The 14,296-nt window shown below is 53.6% G+C and overlaps 1 protein-coding gene across 1 annotated transcript in view; it reads right to left on the bottom strand.

Moving 5' to 3' along the window:
* Positions 1 to 527: 527 nt before the first annotated feature.
* C7H14orf132 (chromosome 7 C14orf132 homolog) overlaps positions 528 to 14,296 on the bottom strand; it is a 48,855-nt gene continuing 35,086 nt past the window's right edge. Inside the window, 1 exon segment of the mRNA NM_001444722.1 lies at positions 528 to 7,878. Within this exon segment, the coding sequence (NP_001431651.1) occupies positions 7,654 to 7,878 (225 nt within the window). The 3' untranslated portion in view covers positions 528 to 7,653.

Below are 14,296 nucleotides of genomic sequence, written 5' to 3'. Positions count from 1 at the left end.
GAGAGTGGGTGAAAAACGTCACGGGGAGGTCAGTAGACCAAGGTTGTTGCCGCCGCTGCAGCCAAGCCAGCAGCCACTGCAGCTGCCCCCAGCTGTGCACCCCTGGGGGGTTCAGGATGGAGTAAAACAGGACACTGGCCCCAGATACCTAAGATCCTATGGAAAGGAATGATTTCAAGGAGTCCAGCCTCTTGCATCTTCCAGGACTTAGAAAGGCACTAAATGCCTTAACTCTCTGTTTGTCTTGTTTTGTTTTTTAGGGCCGGAGGTGCAGCATATGGAAGTTCCCAGGCCAGAGTCGAATCGAAGCTGCAGCTGCCGACCTACACCACAGCCACAGCAACACCAGATCTGAGCCGCATCTGCAACCTACACCACAGCTCACAGCAACGCTGGATCCTTAACCCACCGAGGAGGGACCAAGTATTGAACTCACATCCTCATGGATCCTAGTCGGGTTCATTACCGCTGAGCCATGACAGGCACTCCCAAGCATCTTTTAGATAAAGGATTCAGACACAGAGGAGTTAACATTTTCTCTTTTTAATTATCATAATAGAAAATGATGACAACAGCCACAGTGCCCACATCGCAGGGACATGATTCCACGGCCACGTTTTTACACCCATTTAGGTTAATGACTTTTAATCAAAAGGGCACATTGAGACCCTACCTTAAGAAATAGCCTTTTCACTGTAGTAAAAGTTAGTGATTTCATTGCGAAACCTGGAGGCTTGAGTAGCAAAGGGCTACAAGAATAGCTAAAATACCTTTTTATTAAGTAAACGACTTACATTTACAAGTTGATTATGAAAACGTTTGTAAGACACAGAAACATTTCCAAGTCTCTCGGCAGGAAGAAGTGGTGTCTGGACAAAGGCTAGTTACAAGAATAAGGTTTAAAACTTGAAATAGTAGAAACTTTAAACGGTAGAAAGAGTGTTAATATGTTTTCAACTGGGACAAACAGGGTGGGAAAAAGTCAAAAACATGAGAAGACATAGGTCTGCCCATAGCAGCCAACCCGCCCCTCCCCCACCCCGTCTAAAATTTCCCTCTTGGTTGTATTGGCAAGGGGCCAGGTCCCCCAAGGTCCCAGAGACACACAGTTCCTGGGTGAGGGGACCTGGGACAAGTCCAGCCCCACCCGCATACCCACTTTGCAGGGCTCTCTATTCAGGCTGATTGCCCGCAAAAGCCCAGGAGAGTGGAGATGGAGAGTCATGTGGATTTCAAAAAAAAAAACGTGCCAGATTTCAGATGGCTGCCCTTGGCTGGAGTTATCGGAACTTGAGGCAGCAACGTGATCACCTCTGTAGCTCAGAAGAGCTTTGATTTATTCAGTGACGCACACGCATGCGCAAGTGGACTTGGAAGATTCTCGAGGTTTTGGAGTCGGAGATGACAGTATTCAGGGCAGGGTTTTCCAGCCTCGGGATGATGCACATTTGGGGAACCATTAATTCCTTGTCCTGGGGGCTGTTCAGTAGCCTCTCTGGCTTCTACGCACTGGATGCCAGCAGAACGCGTCCCTCCCAGTTCATGAAAACCAGAACTGTCTCCAGACAAGGCCAAAGGTCCCTTGGGAGATAAAACTGCCCCCCCCCCCTGTTGCAAAGCACGATCCTAAGAAATAGAAATGGTTCAGGGACCGATGTCCTGGGCTCAAGACCAAGGTCTCCTGCTGACCAGTCTGACCTCAAACCTCTCAGAGACTCCTCGAGCATAATTTTTTTTTTTTTTTTTTTTTTTTAGGGCCACACCTGCAGCATACGGAATTTCCCAGGCTAGGGGTTGAATCTGAGCTGAGCTGCCAACCTACACCACAGCCATAGCAGTGCCAGATCCTTAACCCGCTGAGCAAGGCCAGGGATTGAACCTGCATCCTCATGGATACGAGTTGGGTTTGTTACCACTGAGCCACGATGGGAACTCCTCAAGTATAAACATTTGGAAGGGCCCTTCCTGCCAGTTTCCAGGGCCCCAGGCAGAACTATCTGGATTGCTGGGACAACGCTATGACTGTACATTTGGTGGTTGTCCAGTTTGTCAGATGGCTGAGGAGACAGACTCGGGGGCCCCTGGGGCTGCTCAGCAACGTGGGGGGGGGGCTTGGTGTGGAAGGAAGGCTCTGGAGTTCCCTGGCAGCAGTGGGACATGAATTCCTTGCAAATGTGCCTCCTCTGACTGGCAGGATTTATTCCCAAGCCAGCACGAGTCTCAACCCTCCTCCCGGAAGGCAGCAAGACAAGTTGCACAAGAAGCCAGGAGTGGAGAATGGACCTCGTCAAAGGCTTGGTTGGAGAGGTCTGGGCAGGTGCGAGCCTGCACGATGCTCAAAGGGCAGGAGCCAGCTACTGCCCCCCCCCCACCCCCCGGAAGGGTGTAGCCTCTTCCAGCCTCCCTAGGGCTTTCTCTGCTTTTATGATCTATCTTTACCAAAAATGTATGACTTTTACCGTGACTCAGTACAAACAATGCAGAATTATATTCCAAAATTTATGTAGTCAATTGTAGGTATTTTTTCCCTGTTTCTTTTTACAGCTGCACCTGTGGCATATGGGGGTTCCTGGGCTGTGGTTTGAATCAGAGGGGCAGCTGCCAGCCTACGCCACAGCCACAGCAACTCCAGATCTGAGCCACACCTGCGACCTACCCCACAGGGCTCTCAGCAATGCTGGCTCCTTAACCCACTGAGCGAGGCCAGGGATTGAACCTGCCTCTTCATGGACTCTACATTGGGTTTTTAACCTGCTGAGCCACAACGGGAACTCCAATTTTGGGTACTTTTGACCACTCCATTGTAACTGCCGTTTTGTTTTCTCTCTCAGGGGCGGTGGCAGGGGGCCTTTCCTCCCTTTATTCGCAAAGGTTTGCACTGCTTTGTCCCTGGCCCGTGTCCCTGCTCCCCCCTCCCCCACAAAAAAGGGAAAGAAAATGCTCAAAGTCTAATCTCAGAAGTCACTTGCTGAGGACACCAGGCCACCACTGAATTCTGATCACTTGGATTTCTTGGAGTAGCCTCTTTTTCCGCTTGGAGGTGACAGACTCTGTTCCTGTGGGCCCTCAGGGCTCAGTCACCCCGCCTCTCACCTGTCTTGATCACCACACGACCGAGGTCAGGGGTCCGTGGAGCAGATGGGGCAAAGGAGGTGGGCCGGGTGGACCCTGGACTTTTGGGGTTTGGCGAGGAGCACCCCTCCTAGGGCTTCCAGGTCACGGCAGCCCTGCCCACCCAGGACTTGGGGACATAGGGCATTTTCCCAGGACATGGTGAAGGGGGCCAGGTGACATCTGGCAGAGAACACAATGCCTGTCCCAGGGCTGGGGCTGGAAATCCAGCCCCCCACCCCCACGGCCATACCCCTGTTCCCTAGCAAATGCACAGCAAGCTGGGCCAGGCATCCGAAGACCTGTCCACTCTCCACTAATTTACCACGTGGTCCCAGCTGCCCTCCTGAAAGTTTAGGTCCTGATTAAACGCCCTCTAAGACCTCTTGCCATTGCGAGGTTCTCAGACTGATAAATCCCTGGGAACTGCAGCCAGCTCCTTTCTGGGACTCACCCTCGAAATTCGCTCTCCAGGACCAGAACAGCCCAGCCTCAGAGGCCTCTGGCTGGTCCATCCCAGAGGGCTCATCACAGGGGGTGTGGATGCAGGGAGATGCAGGGTAACCGTGCAACCTGCAGAGCCAACAGGGCCGGGTCTGAATCACGGCTCCTCAGCCGTAGGTTCTCAGGCATATAGCCTGGCCTCCTCTTTCTCAACAGAAAAAAAATGTAACTGCTGTGCACCTCTCTCCTGCCCCCGAGGGGTGATTTGAGAAATAAATGAGATACGAATGGCACACAGCACGAAGAAGGTGCATGATAATAACTGCAGGAAGAATAATCATTGTTAGTGACGTCACTGCTAATAACAGCGGGAAGGTCAAGCTCAGGGAGGAGGGGAGGACCCTTCGTCTGGAAGGCGCAGGCGGCACTGCAGATAGCGGCTGAGTCTCGCCAGTCCCCAGGGAGGGATTCTGGCGGATGCTGTGGGCTGGCAGGCTGCCAAATCTTTCATTTAGATCCAGCTGGAAAATGGCCTGTTGTTTCTCCAGCCAAGTGGTCCTAGCCTGTCTTCCCTGCCTTTCTTCCTCGGCTCCTGGGGAACGCCTGAAAGGACATAAAAGCATCTTTCTCTGGGTGGGGGGTGGGAGGGAGATGGGGACCAGGGAATCTCATTTGCTTCCTGACCTTGATCCCTTGGAAAAGGGGAGGGGCAGGAACCACAGAGAAGGACCCTGCAGAGTGCTGATCTCTCGAGGTACCTCTAGAGGCAGAATCCCCTTGGGACACCACCAGCTGAAGTGTCGTCTGGCCTGGCCACTCCTCCAAGGCCCCTGGGACCGCAGCTCCTAACCTCATAAAGCAAGTGAACACACAGGTGCGGGATCACGGTTTGCAGAGGGGCAATGGAGGGGCGTGCAGAGCAGCAAGGACAGGGAACGTTCCAGCAAATGTAGGACCCCTTCTCTGAGGAGCAGATGCTAAAGAGGCAAGCCCCTCCTTCTACAGCCCCAGCTCATCAAGCCAAGGTGGGCTCAGGGGCCAGCCCCACCCAGGAGAAGCCACATCGGTGCCCCAGGCTGGGGTCTGAGACAGCAGCATTCATCCCGGCCAGCTCGGGAGCACCCTGGGGCTCGGCGCAAGACCAGAAGCCAGGGCGGGGGCCCAGCCTGCAACACAGGCCATCCCAGGGCTGTCATCTACTCTGGCTGCATGAACCTCATGCCTCGTGGAGGCCCCTCTGTGGGGCTCCAGGACCCTTCTGCATGTGTCCTGAGAAATCTGGTCTCTGGAAACTTCTCTGGCCATGCAAAGAGGCTTGTGTTCAACTTTGGGGGGGGGGGACAGGCCACAAGAACCCCCACCCCTGAAGCCTGGGCAGGGAGGGGGATGAGCAACACCCCTCCCCCCCAAAGGCTGTCAGAGACTTCCACCTGCAGAAGCCAGAGCTGACCCAGGCCACACCAGGACAGGGGACCTTGAGAAACGGCCTCTGTAGACTCAGGGCCTGGTTTCAGTGTGCCCTGGAAATGCCACCCAACCACTGAAGGCAGAACGTGTTCCTGAAAGAGCCTGGCTTCAGAACTGTAAGGCTCAGGTTCAACCTGCGCATCACGTTGGCGCTGTGTGGCCTCGGCCAAGTTATTCCGATGCTCCAAGCTTCTGGCTCTTGACCTGTGTCTTGGAGCAAAGGTGCTCTGAACTTGGAAGGAGTAAACCTGGCACAGGGCTTGGACACAAGACTCCAGCGAGGAGGTCCGCTCTCGTGGCCTTCACTGAACAGCCAGGACAGAACCCCAACTTGGGCAGGAGGGAGGGGGCGGCTCACGCCCGCTGGAAACCTAACGTGCCCTGTGATCCTGTTCCTTGAGCGACTGGGGAACGAGTTAAAGAAACCACTGGAGCTGGGGCTGGAGGGACTTTGAGCAGGTCACTGAGATCCCCGTGAGGGCACGTTTGGACAAGAAGGTCCCTAAAACACCTGACCATGCTCGCCACGGCCACCACCCTGTCCCGCCTGCAGACAGCAGGGCCCATTAGTGATTCCAGAAGGAGTCCAGGAAGAGGGGGCCACATCCCTCCTTGTGCTCCGCAGAGGTCACGCTAGCTCTCTATGCTTATGACTGCTCCTGGGGCTGAGGCGTGTGCAGAGGGACATAGGCGGCAGTGACAGATGCGGCCCAGAGGAGCTGGCAGCCTTTGCCAGTGCTGTCTGGAGGTCAGGCTGATAATCCTGTTATCACAGCAGCTCAGCGCCAGGCTTCCAGGGACGAGTCGCTGCCTCTGGACAATTCAGATGTCCCTTTGCCTGTCAACAAGGACACTCATTTCTCCTGAGGCCACAGGGAGAAATTCAGCCTTTTGGCCACTGTCTCCGAATATGCATTAGGCTTTCTTTACCAGTCTTTTAACTTTGTCAGCTACAGAGAGGGAGTTCGTGCCATCTATTTTATTTCTTTTTTCTTTTTTCTTTTTACGGTGACACCCGAGGCTTATGGAAGTTTCCAGGCTGGGGTGGGGTGGAATTGGAGCTGCGGCTGCTGGCCTGGGCCGCAGTCACAGCAACGCCAGATCTGAGCCACATCTGTGACCTACACCACAGCCTGAAGCAAAGCTGAATGCTTAACCCACTGAGCGAGGCCAGGGATTAAACCCACATCCTCAGGGATACTAGGTGGGTTCTTAACCTAGTGAGCCACCGCGGGAACTCTGCCATCTCTTTTCTTTTGTGCAGCGCAGGGAGGAAGCCAGGGAAAAACCCGCGCCTGGCCTGTGGGCAAGCGAGCCCATGTCTGAGCTCCTGGCGCCCTTGGGGGCACAGGGAGGGCTGTCTCAAGAAGCGGGGCTCTGGGCCCTGAACTTGCCTGAGGATGGATGAGAAGTGAGCCTGTTCTGATCCTGCCCACTCCCCCTCCTCTGCCCCCACCCTGGCCCTGGCACATCCCAACCTGCTCTGGTCTCAACAGTGAGGCGGCTCCCAGATTTGCAGCCCCCCAGCCACTGACTTCCAAGCGAGTCAGAAAACCGACTCACCCCTGCAAGAACATACAGTAGCCAAACTGAGTCTAGCATGAGGGTGTCTTAGCGCCCCGCCCACCCTGCTCACAGCTTCAGGACCCTCTGGATAGGCTCCTCAAGGCAGCTGAGAGCCAGGAATCTGATCCAGACAGCGCTTAGCTGGGGCACAGGCAGCCCTGAGAGAGGACAGGCAGAAAATATCCCTCCCACTCTGATCCCTGCCTTAATGTGCCTGGGACCACAGGCAGCCCTGCCCCTCCTCCTCTCCCTGCCAAACAACGAGGTGCACACATGCCTCCTTCATCTCTAAAGCTCTGTGATTTCTCAGAGAAGAAAGAGCATCTTCGGCAGGTGGCCAGAGAGGTATCGGCTTGGCAGATCTAATTTTTCAAGGTAACCTTCTGCTCTCTTTCAAAAGAAGAGTGTCCACCCCACAGATAAAAACCACTGCTGCCACCACCCCCAAAATCCACGTCACCAGTAACCCCTCATCCTTGGGTTTCACAAAGGGTCAGGTGTCTGATAACAACGTTGCCATTTCTAAGTCAAGTGAAGAATGTTCTAGGTCCCTTCAAGGGACTGCCACCAATATTCCGAGGGGCTGATCAGGACACCAGACGGGGGGCAAGCACACTCCAGTTTGGAGGGCTGCACGCGCCCTCACGCTCAGGTGTGAGAAGTCTGCATCAAAAGAAGACACAGCGGTGACCGCTGTCTTCCAGCAACTGATCATCCAACCATATCCGTGTCATCAAACCAAACTGGCCGTTCCCTCCAGCCGCATGTCCTTGGAATGCACTTTCAAGAACTCCCCACTCTGCTCCTCCAAGGCTTGGCCCCCTCATGTCTCCAGGAGCTGGAAACCCGTGACCCCTTATCGTCTGGATCAGCTGGACCACAGCGTGGAGGATCTGAGATCAGGGCTGCTGGGGGAACATCCAGACGCATGGCGGCTCCCCTTGGAGGGGCGGTGTGCCTGGGTCAGGACGCCTGGTTCTAGAACGTGGGTGCGGCCAGGGGCCAAGGTGACCGCGCCCGGCTGTGAGCCCGAGGCGGGGTGAGCCGTCCCGGAGCTCCCTCGGCTCAGAAGGTGAAGGCATACACCACCCCCACCACCACGATGTTCCCCAGCGTCGCTATGATGGCGATCCAGAGCAGGACGGCGTCGTTGGAGGACCTCGGGGGCTCCTCCGGCTGGCCCTGGCCGTTGGAGGCGGCGTGGACGTTGTTGGAGGAGTTGAAGAGGGAGTACTCAGTGCTGAAGTCCTCGTTGGGCGAGTCCATGAAGGCGCCTCCCATCATGGGCAGCTGAGAAGAAGGAGAGAGAGAGAATTAACCTGGGCCCCTCTGGGGACGGGGCTGGAAGGCCACCTGCAGAGGGACACCCGCCTGGTCAAGCAGCCCCACGTGAGGATAGAGCACCTAACTGGGCTTTGCTTCTAGCGTTTTGAATAACAGATGGTGCATATTTTCATCTAGAAGAATTTGTATTCACAGCAACCTGTTGAAGCAGACACGCATGCCCACTTTGCAGATGAAAATGTTAGGGTGCCAATGCATTGCACGGCTGGGTGGCAATGCACTGGGACTTACAGACCTTCCCTTTCTAAATGCCAGGCCCTCGGTGATAGCACACGTGGTAAATGTTTTTATACCTCTTCTAATTTGAAAAGACATATAGGCTCAGCATAGAGGATTAAGAAAGTTCAAAAAAGGCAAAAAAAAAAAAAAAAAAAAAAGAATCATCATCTTACCACTTTGGGACCGTCACTGCTAACATTTGATATCTTCTGTTCCAATCTTTTGTGTGTGTGTGTGTGTGTGTGTGTGTGTGTGTGGAAGAGAGAGAGAGAGAGGGAGAAGAGGGAATACCTTTAAACACGAGGTTTTATATTCCTGTACTAAAAAAATAATCTATCAAAACACCATTTTATAGGAGTTCCCGTTGTGGCTCAGCAGGTTACGAATCTGACTGGCTCCATGAGGATCCCTGGCTTCACTCAGTGGGTCAAGGATCCAGTGTTGCTGCAAGCTCTACTTGCAGATGTGGCTCAGATGTGGCGTTGCTGTGGCTGTGGCGCAGGCAGGAAGCTGCAGGTCCAGAATGACCTCTCACTCAGGAACGTCCATATATCACCAGTGTGGGCCTAAAAAAAAAAAAAAAAAATCTGCGGTTGTATACTATTCTACCATAAACACAAGCCATAATTTAACCATTCCTCTAGAATTGGAGACTTAGGAATTTTGGTGTTTTCCTAGAATAAATGATGCACAAGTAAACACCCTTGTGCATACGTGTGGGTGTCCACACAGGCTTGCACATGCATTTATATTTACTGGGCAGACCCAGACTATACAACGCCTCCAGAAACAGGTGTGAACTTTTCAGCGTTTCGGGTACACAGGGACAAACAGGGACAAACTCTCCCCAGACGAGTGATTCTAAGTCTCAAGGCCTCCTTGCTTTGCTGCGCTTGAAGATGCTCGGCTGTTTGCATTCCAGAGGCCTGAGCTTCCTCTTTCCATTTGTAAAGGCTTTTGCTCCTAAGACTCAGGCTGGGGCTGGGGGTGGGCTGCTCAAAGGGAGGTCTTGGCCCTAGGTTTTTTTTTTTAGTACAGGAATATAAACCATGGCTCAAAGGGAGACCCCTCCCTGGTCCAGCCCAGGAGACCAATGTCCAGGCCGTCCAGCCCCTTCTAGACCCCTCCAGAGGCTGACCTAAACCCCAGGATGGGCTCTAGCAACTATTAGGCCCATGATAATAATTTTTTTTTCTTTTTATGGCCACCATCTGTGGCATATGAAAGTTCCTGGGCCAGGGGTGAATAGGAGCCGCTACTGGGGCCTACAACACAGCTTGTGGCAACACCGGGTTCTTTACCCACTGAGCGAGGCCAAGGATCGATCCTGCATCCTCACAGAGACAACATCAGATCCTTAATCTGCTGAGCCACAATGGGAACTCTGTAATTTTTTTTTTTTTTTTTTGGTCTTTTTAGGGCCACACCTGCAGCATATGGAGGTTCTCAGGCTAGGGGTCGAATTGGAGCTGTAGCCGCTGACCTACGGCACAGCCACAGCAATGCCAGATCTGAGCCACATCAGTGACTTGCACCACAGCTCATGGCAACGCCGGATCCTTAACTCACTGAGTGAGACCAGGGATTGAACCTGCAACCTCATGGTTACTAGTTGGATTGGTTTCCGCTACACCATGACGGGAACTCCCATAATTTTTTTTTAATGATACATGAATGAATGATTCGTAAACAGTTAAACCTTCCATCAATACACATTTATTTGAGCACTGCTAGTACTTCCAGCATGGAGGCCCAACTCCCGTCAAGGAATGTCCTAGAGATTTTTAAATACTCTCATTTAATCTTTCCACTATCCTGTGGAAGGTTGTCACAGGACCCCCACTGCACAGATGGGCGAGCAGAGGTCCCGGCCACACCCTCATCTGTGCTGGCATCAGAGGTGAGAGATGGTTGTGTCTGACTGTGGAGCCAGGGTGCTTTCTGCTCTGCCCACAGCCTCCCTGACTCCAGAGTCAGGCTCAGTGCTGAGCCCTGGAGCTGTAATGTCACTGCCCTCAGGGCCATGCTCCAGCTGGGACTATGTGTACCCCCTGGGGATGCTGGGAGCAGAGAGGGGACCACCTCATGTAGCCACTGTCTGACATGTTATTTAGGGGCCACAGCAGTTCCCACTGTGGCTCAGAGGGTTAAAGACCTGATGTTGTCTCTAGGAGGATGTGGGTTCAATCCTTGGCCCTGCTCAGTGGGTTAAGGATCCAGGGTGGCTGTGGCAGTGGTATAGGTCGAAGATGCAACTTTGATTCAACTCCTAGCCCCTGGAATGTCCATATGCTGCAGGTGTGGCCATATAAAAAAAGAAAAGAATTCAGAGCCATAGGTCTAGACACAGACAGTGGTGAGCCAAGAAAGCAAGGCCCTTGCTTTTGCAGGGCCCACACTTCGAATACCTGAAAGAAACACACCATCAGAGTATTTACGCAGAGAGGCTGCTTTCAGGCAGCTCTATGCCTGGCCTGCCCTGATTCTCAGTGGCCTGTTTTTTTTTTTTTTTTTTTTTTGTCTTTTTGCCTTTTCCTAGGTCTGCTCCCGCAGCATATGGAGGTTCCCAGGCTAGGGGTCGAATCGGAGCTGTAGATGCTGGCCTATGCCAGAGCCACAGCAACGCCAGATCCTAGCTGCATCTGTGACCTACACCACAGCTCATGGCAATGCGGGATCTTTAACCCACTGTGGGCGGTTAACCCGCAACCTGTCGAACCCGCAACCTCATGGTTCCTAGTCAGATTCGTTACCCACTGTGCCACGACGGGAACTCCCATCAGTGGCCTCTTTTTAAAGGATGCCCATGACTGCGTCTACAGGTGGCTTCTGGGGACCTGCTGGCCTGCGAGGTGCAGCCTTTGACAAGCTGGTGCTCAGAGGAGGCCAGCATTTCACCTGTAACAAGGCTCTGTCGTTTATTTAGGTGGGGATCTGGCGCTTGTCAACCTAGGGCTGTAGTGACAGGAAACAGCCACCAGGGGGCGGTCAGGACAGACCACGTGCTGATCCTTGGTGGGGCTGCTGGTTACAGGGGTGTGTCCACTTTGTGAGAATTCACCCAGGGCTGCGTTCCTATGGAGGTCTGCCTTATATGTCTATTATAGTATAACGGTGTATTAAATTAGCATATTTAGTATATATTAATAAATATGACAAACAGAAATGAGAATGACAATGAACATATCTTCTATTAAACACACAATTAAAAGTTTAGATAAAAGAACTGTGACCTCGTTTTAGCCCAAAGCTGGTGATGCAGATGAGACAGGTTACAGATGAATCAGGCCTATCAGTCTAAGGTGGTGGAGGGGCGTCCACCTTGAGGGAGGGGCCCGGGCTTTCCCATTAAACCTAGTCACCCCTCGGCTCTCAGCCAATGGTCCAGTCCACTACAGCCCTCCCTCCTGCTCCCCAAAACCACACCCTCTACTTGGGGGCACCTGTCCCAAGACACTGTCCCATCTGCATCCCCCAGTGCCTGGAAGCTCTGAGGGGAAGCAGATGAGTTTATTCTCATCGTGGAACCCTACAGAGCCTGGCCCAGGGGGCCTGATAAATCCCCATTGACTGATGGGTGAGTGACAGCCACCCTCCACTTGGACCATCAGGGTTGCCTGATTCTGCCTCTCCAATGTCTCCCTCCACTGTGGGTCCCCCTCCTCCAGCTCTGCCCGCCCCCAGAGGGCGCCACCTTTCTCTAGAGGACAGAGGCGGTGTCCTCACCTGACCCGCCCACACCAAAAGCATCACTCGGGTTAGGTTCCAAACGCCATGGCTGGTGGCCTGTTAGAAGGCAGGGCTGAGGTCAGACAGGAAGCTGGCTTTCTCCCTCCTGGGCAGGCCTGGACTTTGTGGCTGGTTCCACAGCCACCTCCCCAGGCACCCCTGCCCCACGTCCCCTCCCCCGAATTGACCATGTGCCTCTTGTCCTCTGCCCAGAGGCTGCCCTCAGCCTCCCCTCTGTCCCGCAGGGCCCTGGGGTTTCAGACAGATGCCCTCCCTGGAGTCTACACTCCATCTGGTTGTAACCTCTGGGAGAAGCCTGTTTCTCCCCCTCGTCTCTTCAGGGCACTGCTGAGTCCACTGAGCATTTTCACCCAAATCCCTGGGAAAGAGAGGGGAGCACTGAACCGAGCCTTAGGTGGGGGAGGAGTGAGCAGCCCCTAGGCTAGCACTGCCCTGCTGCTAACCTGCACGGGGTGGGGGGCCTGCCTCCTGCCCCCACCCCCGGCACGGGTCTTCCCTGGTCCCCTTCCCTTCTCTAGGTAGTTAACCCCCTCTATGAGTTTCCTATGATGGTGGAGGAAATGACCACACGCTTAGCAGCTTCACATGATACACCTGTATGATCTTACGGTGCCAGAGGTCAGAAATCTGACTGTGCTCATTGCACTGGGCTCCCTCGGAGGGTCCAGGGTCACCTCCAGCCCAAGATCCTTAACTGTTCCACGACTGCAAGGTCTCCAGCCATGTAAGGTGACAACCACAGGCTCGTCTTAGTGGAGGTCGCCCCACCCCCCACTCCACAGGGGACTCCTGAGGACAAGGCTACAGCCACTCATCTCACACTCCCCCAGCCCCACCTGTAACACAGAAAAGGTGACAAGCACGACCGTGTGGAATCAGTGAACTTGGAATCAGGAGATCTCCCCACAGGCCGAACTTTCTATGCCTGATCCCTGATGGCAGAGCTTCAGGAATGGAGGCCCATTTCCTAGCCTGAGTTTCAGGTTTCTTATTTTAAAATAGGGAAAAGAATACAGACTGTCTCATAGCAGTAGAGGGTCTGGGAAGCCCCTTTGCTATGCGAAAAGCGCTTTCTGGGGGCAAAGGGTAAGTCACAAAATAAACCAACTTACCATCCCTGAAATTAAAAACAGACCTGGGAGTTCCCACTGTGGCTCAGCAGGTTAGAAACCCGACTAATAACCATAAGGATGTGGGTTCCATCCCTGGCCTCGCTCAGTGGATTAAGGATCCGGTGTTGCCGTGAGCTGAGGTGCAGGTCGCAGAGGAGGCTCGGATCCTGCCTTGCTGTGACGTGACTCCTAGCCCGGAAATTTCCATAAGCCGCGGGTGTGGCCCTAAAAAGCACACAAAAAAACAGGCTGAAAAACAGCATTTGTATTATGCACAGATCCGCATGTGTAGAAACACGAACTGTGAAAACACCAGCCGTATTCACCGTAACAGCTGCCTCCGAGAAAGGAGGAGATGGCGGGAAAGAGACTGTTTTTGTTTGCCATATTTTATTATAAGAAAAGAGAAGTAAACGAGTTAAATATTTAAAAATGGTCTATTCTGGTTAGTGGCCATACGGGTGTGTGTCACTTTTTGGTGTTTTAAGCTTCGTGAGTGTTAAGAACAACGCTTTGAACACCTGCCAGAGTATCACTCATGCGGTGGCGGAGGGCCCGCCGCCCTCTGAAGCTAGGATGGCATCCCAGCCCTCGGGGTGCCCGTTCCTTGGCGTCGGGGTCACCGTGTGGCATGTGCGGTCCAGCATGGAGAGGAGAGGCTCCCGGAAGGCGTGGCTGTCGCGGACACGGGTCCAGGGGTGCCCCTCCCTCCACCGCAGCGCCGCTCCGAGGAGGGGGCGTGGTCTCCAGGTTCCCATGGAGACGAAGGTCCATCCATCTCCCCTGATGGGGCCTCTCCGGAAAAAGGAACAGAAGATGCTTTCAAAAGGAAATCTTCAAAGCGTGGTCACCCGCGGTGGCCCAGCCAGACACTTTCCTGAATAATGAGCACCTTCTAGAGGAACGGAAACGAGAGAAAATGGGCATTTGTTGGTGGAGGTTCGGAGAGGGGAGCTTGTTGGCCAGACTCCGGGCTCCACCAGACTCTTTGTCCTTAGAGGGCCACCCTCTGGGCCGGCAATGCCGCATCCTGGCTCAGCCACAGCTAGATTCTATGAGCCCCAGGGTGTGGATTTATTTATTTTTTTTTGCTTTTTGGCCATGTCTGTGGCATGTGGAGGCTCCTGGGCCAGGGGTCAAACTCGAGTCACAGCAGTGGCTACGATGCCAGATTCTTAACCCATGGAGCCACCCGGGAACTCCTGGGCTGTGGATTTTAAAGTTAAATTTGCATGGGAGTGAAAATATTTATATTGTCCTCTGTGCCCTTGGGGCCAGGAGTC

The sequence above is a fragment of the Sus scrofa genome, chromosome 7 (assembly GCF_054392235.1).
Source record: "Sus scrofa isolate SSC_HxYL_T2T_F1_AM1 chromosome 7, Sscrofa_HxYL_maternal_Yorkshire_Landrace_v2.0, whole genome shotgun sequence".
In the NCBI taxonomy this organism is placed as follows: Eukaryota; Metazoa; Chordata; class Mammalia; order Artiodactyla; family Suidae; genus Sus; species Sus scrofa.
This window is presented reverse-complemented; position numbering and strand designations above follow the sequence as displayed.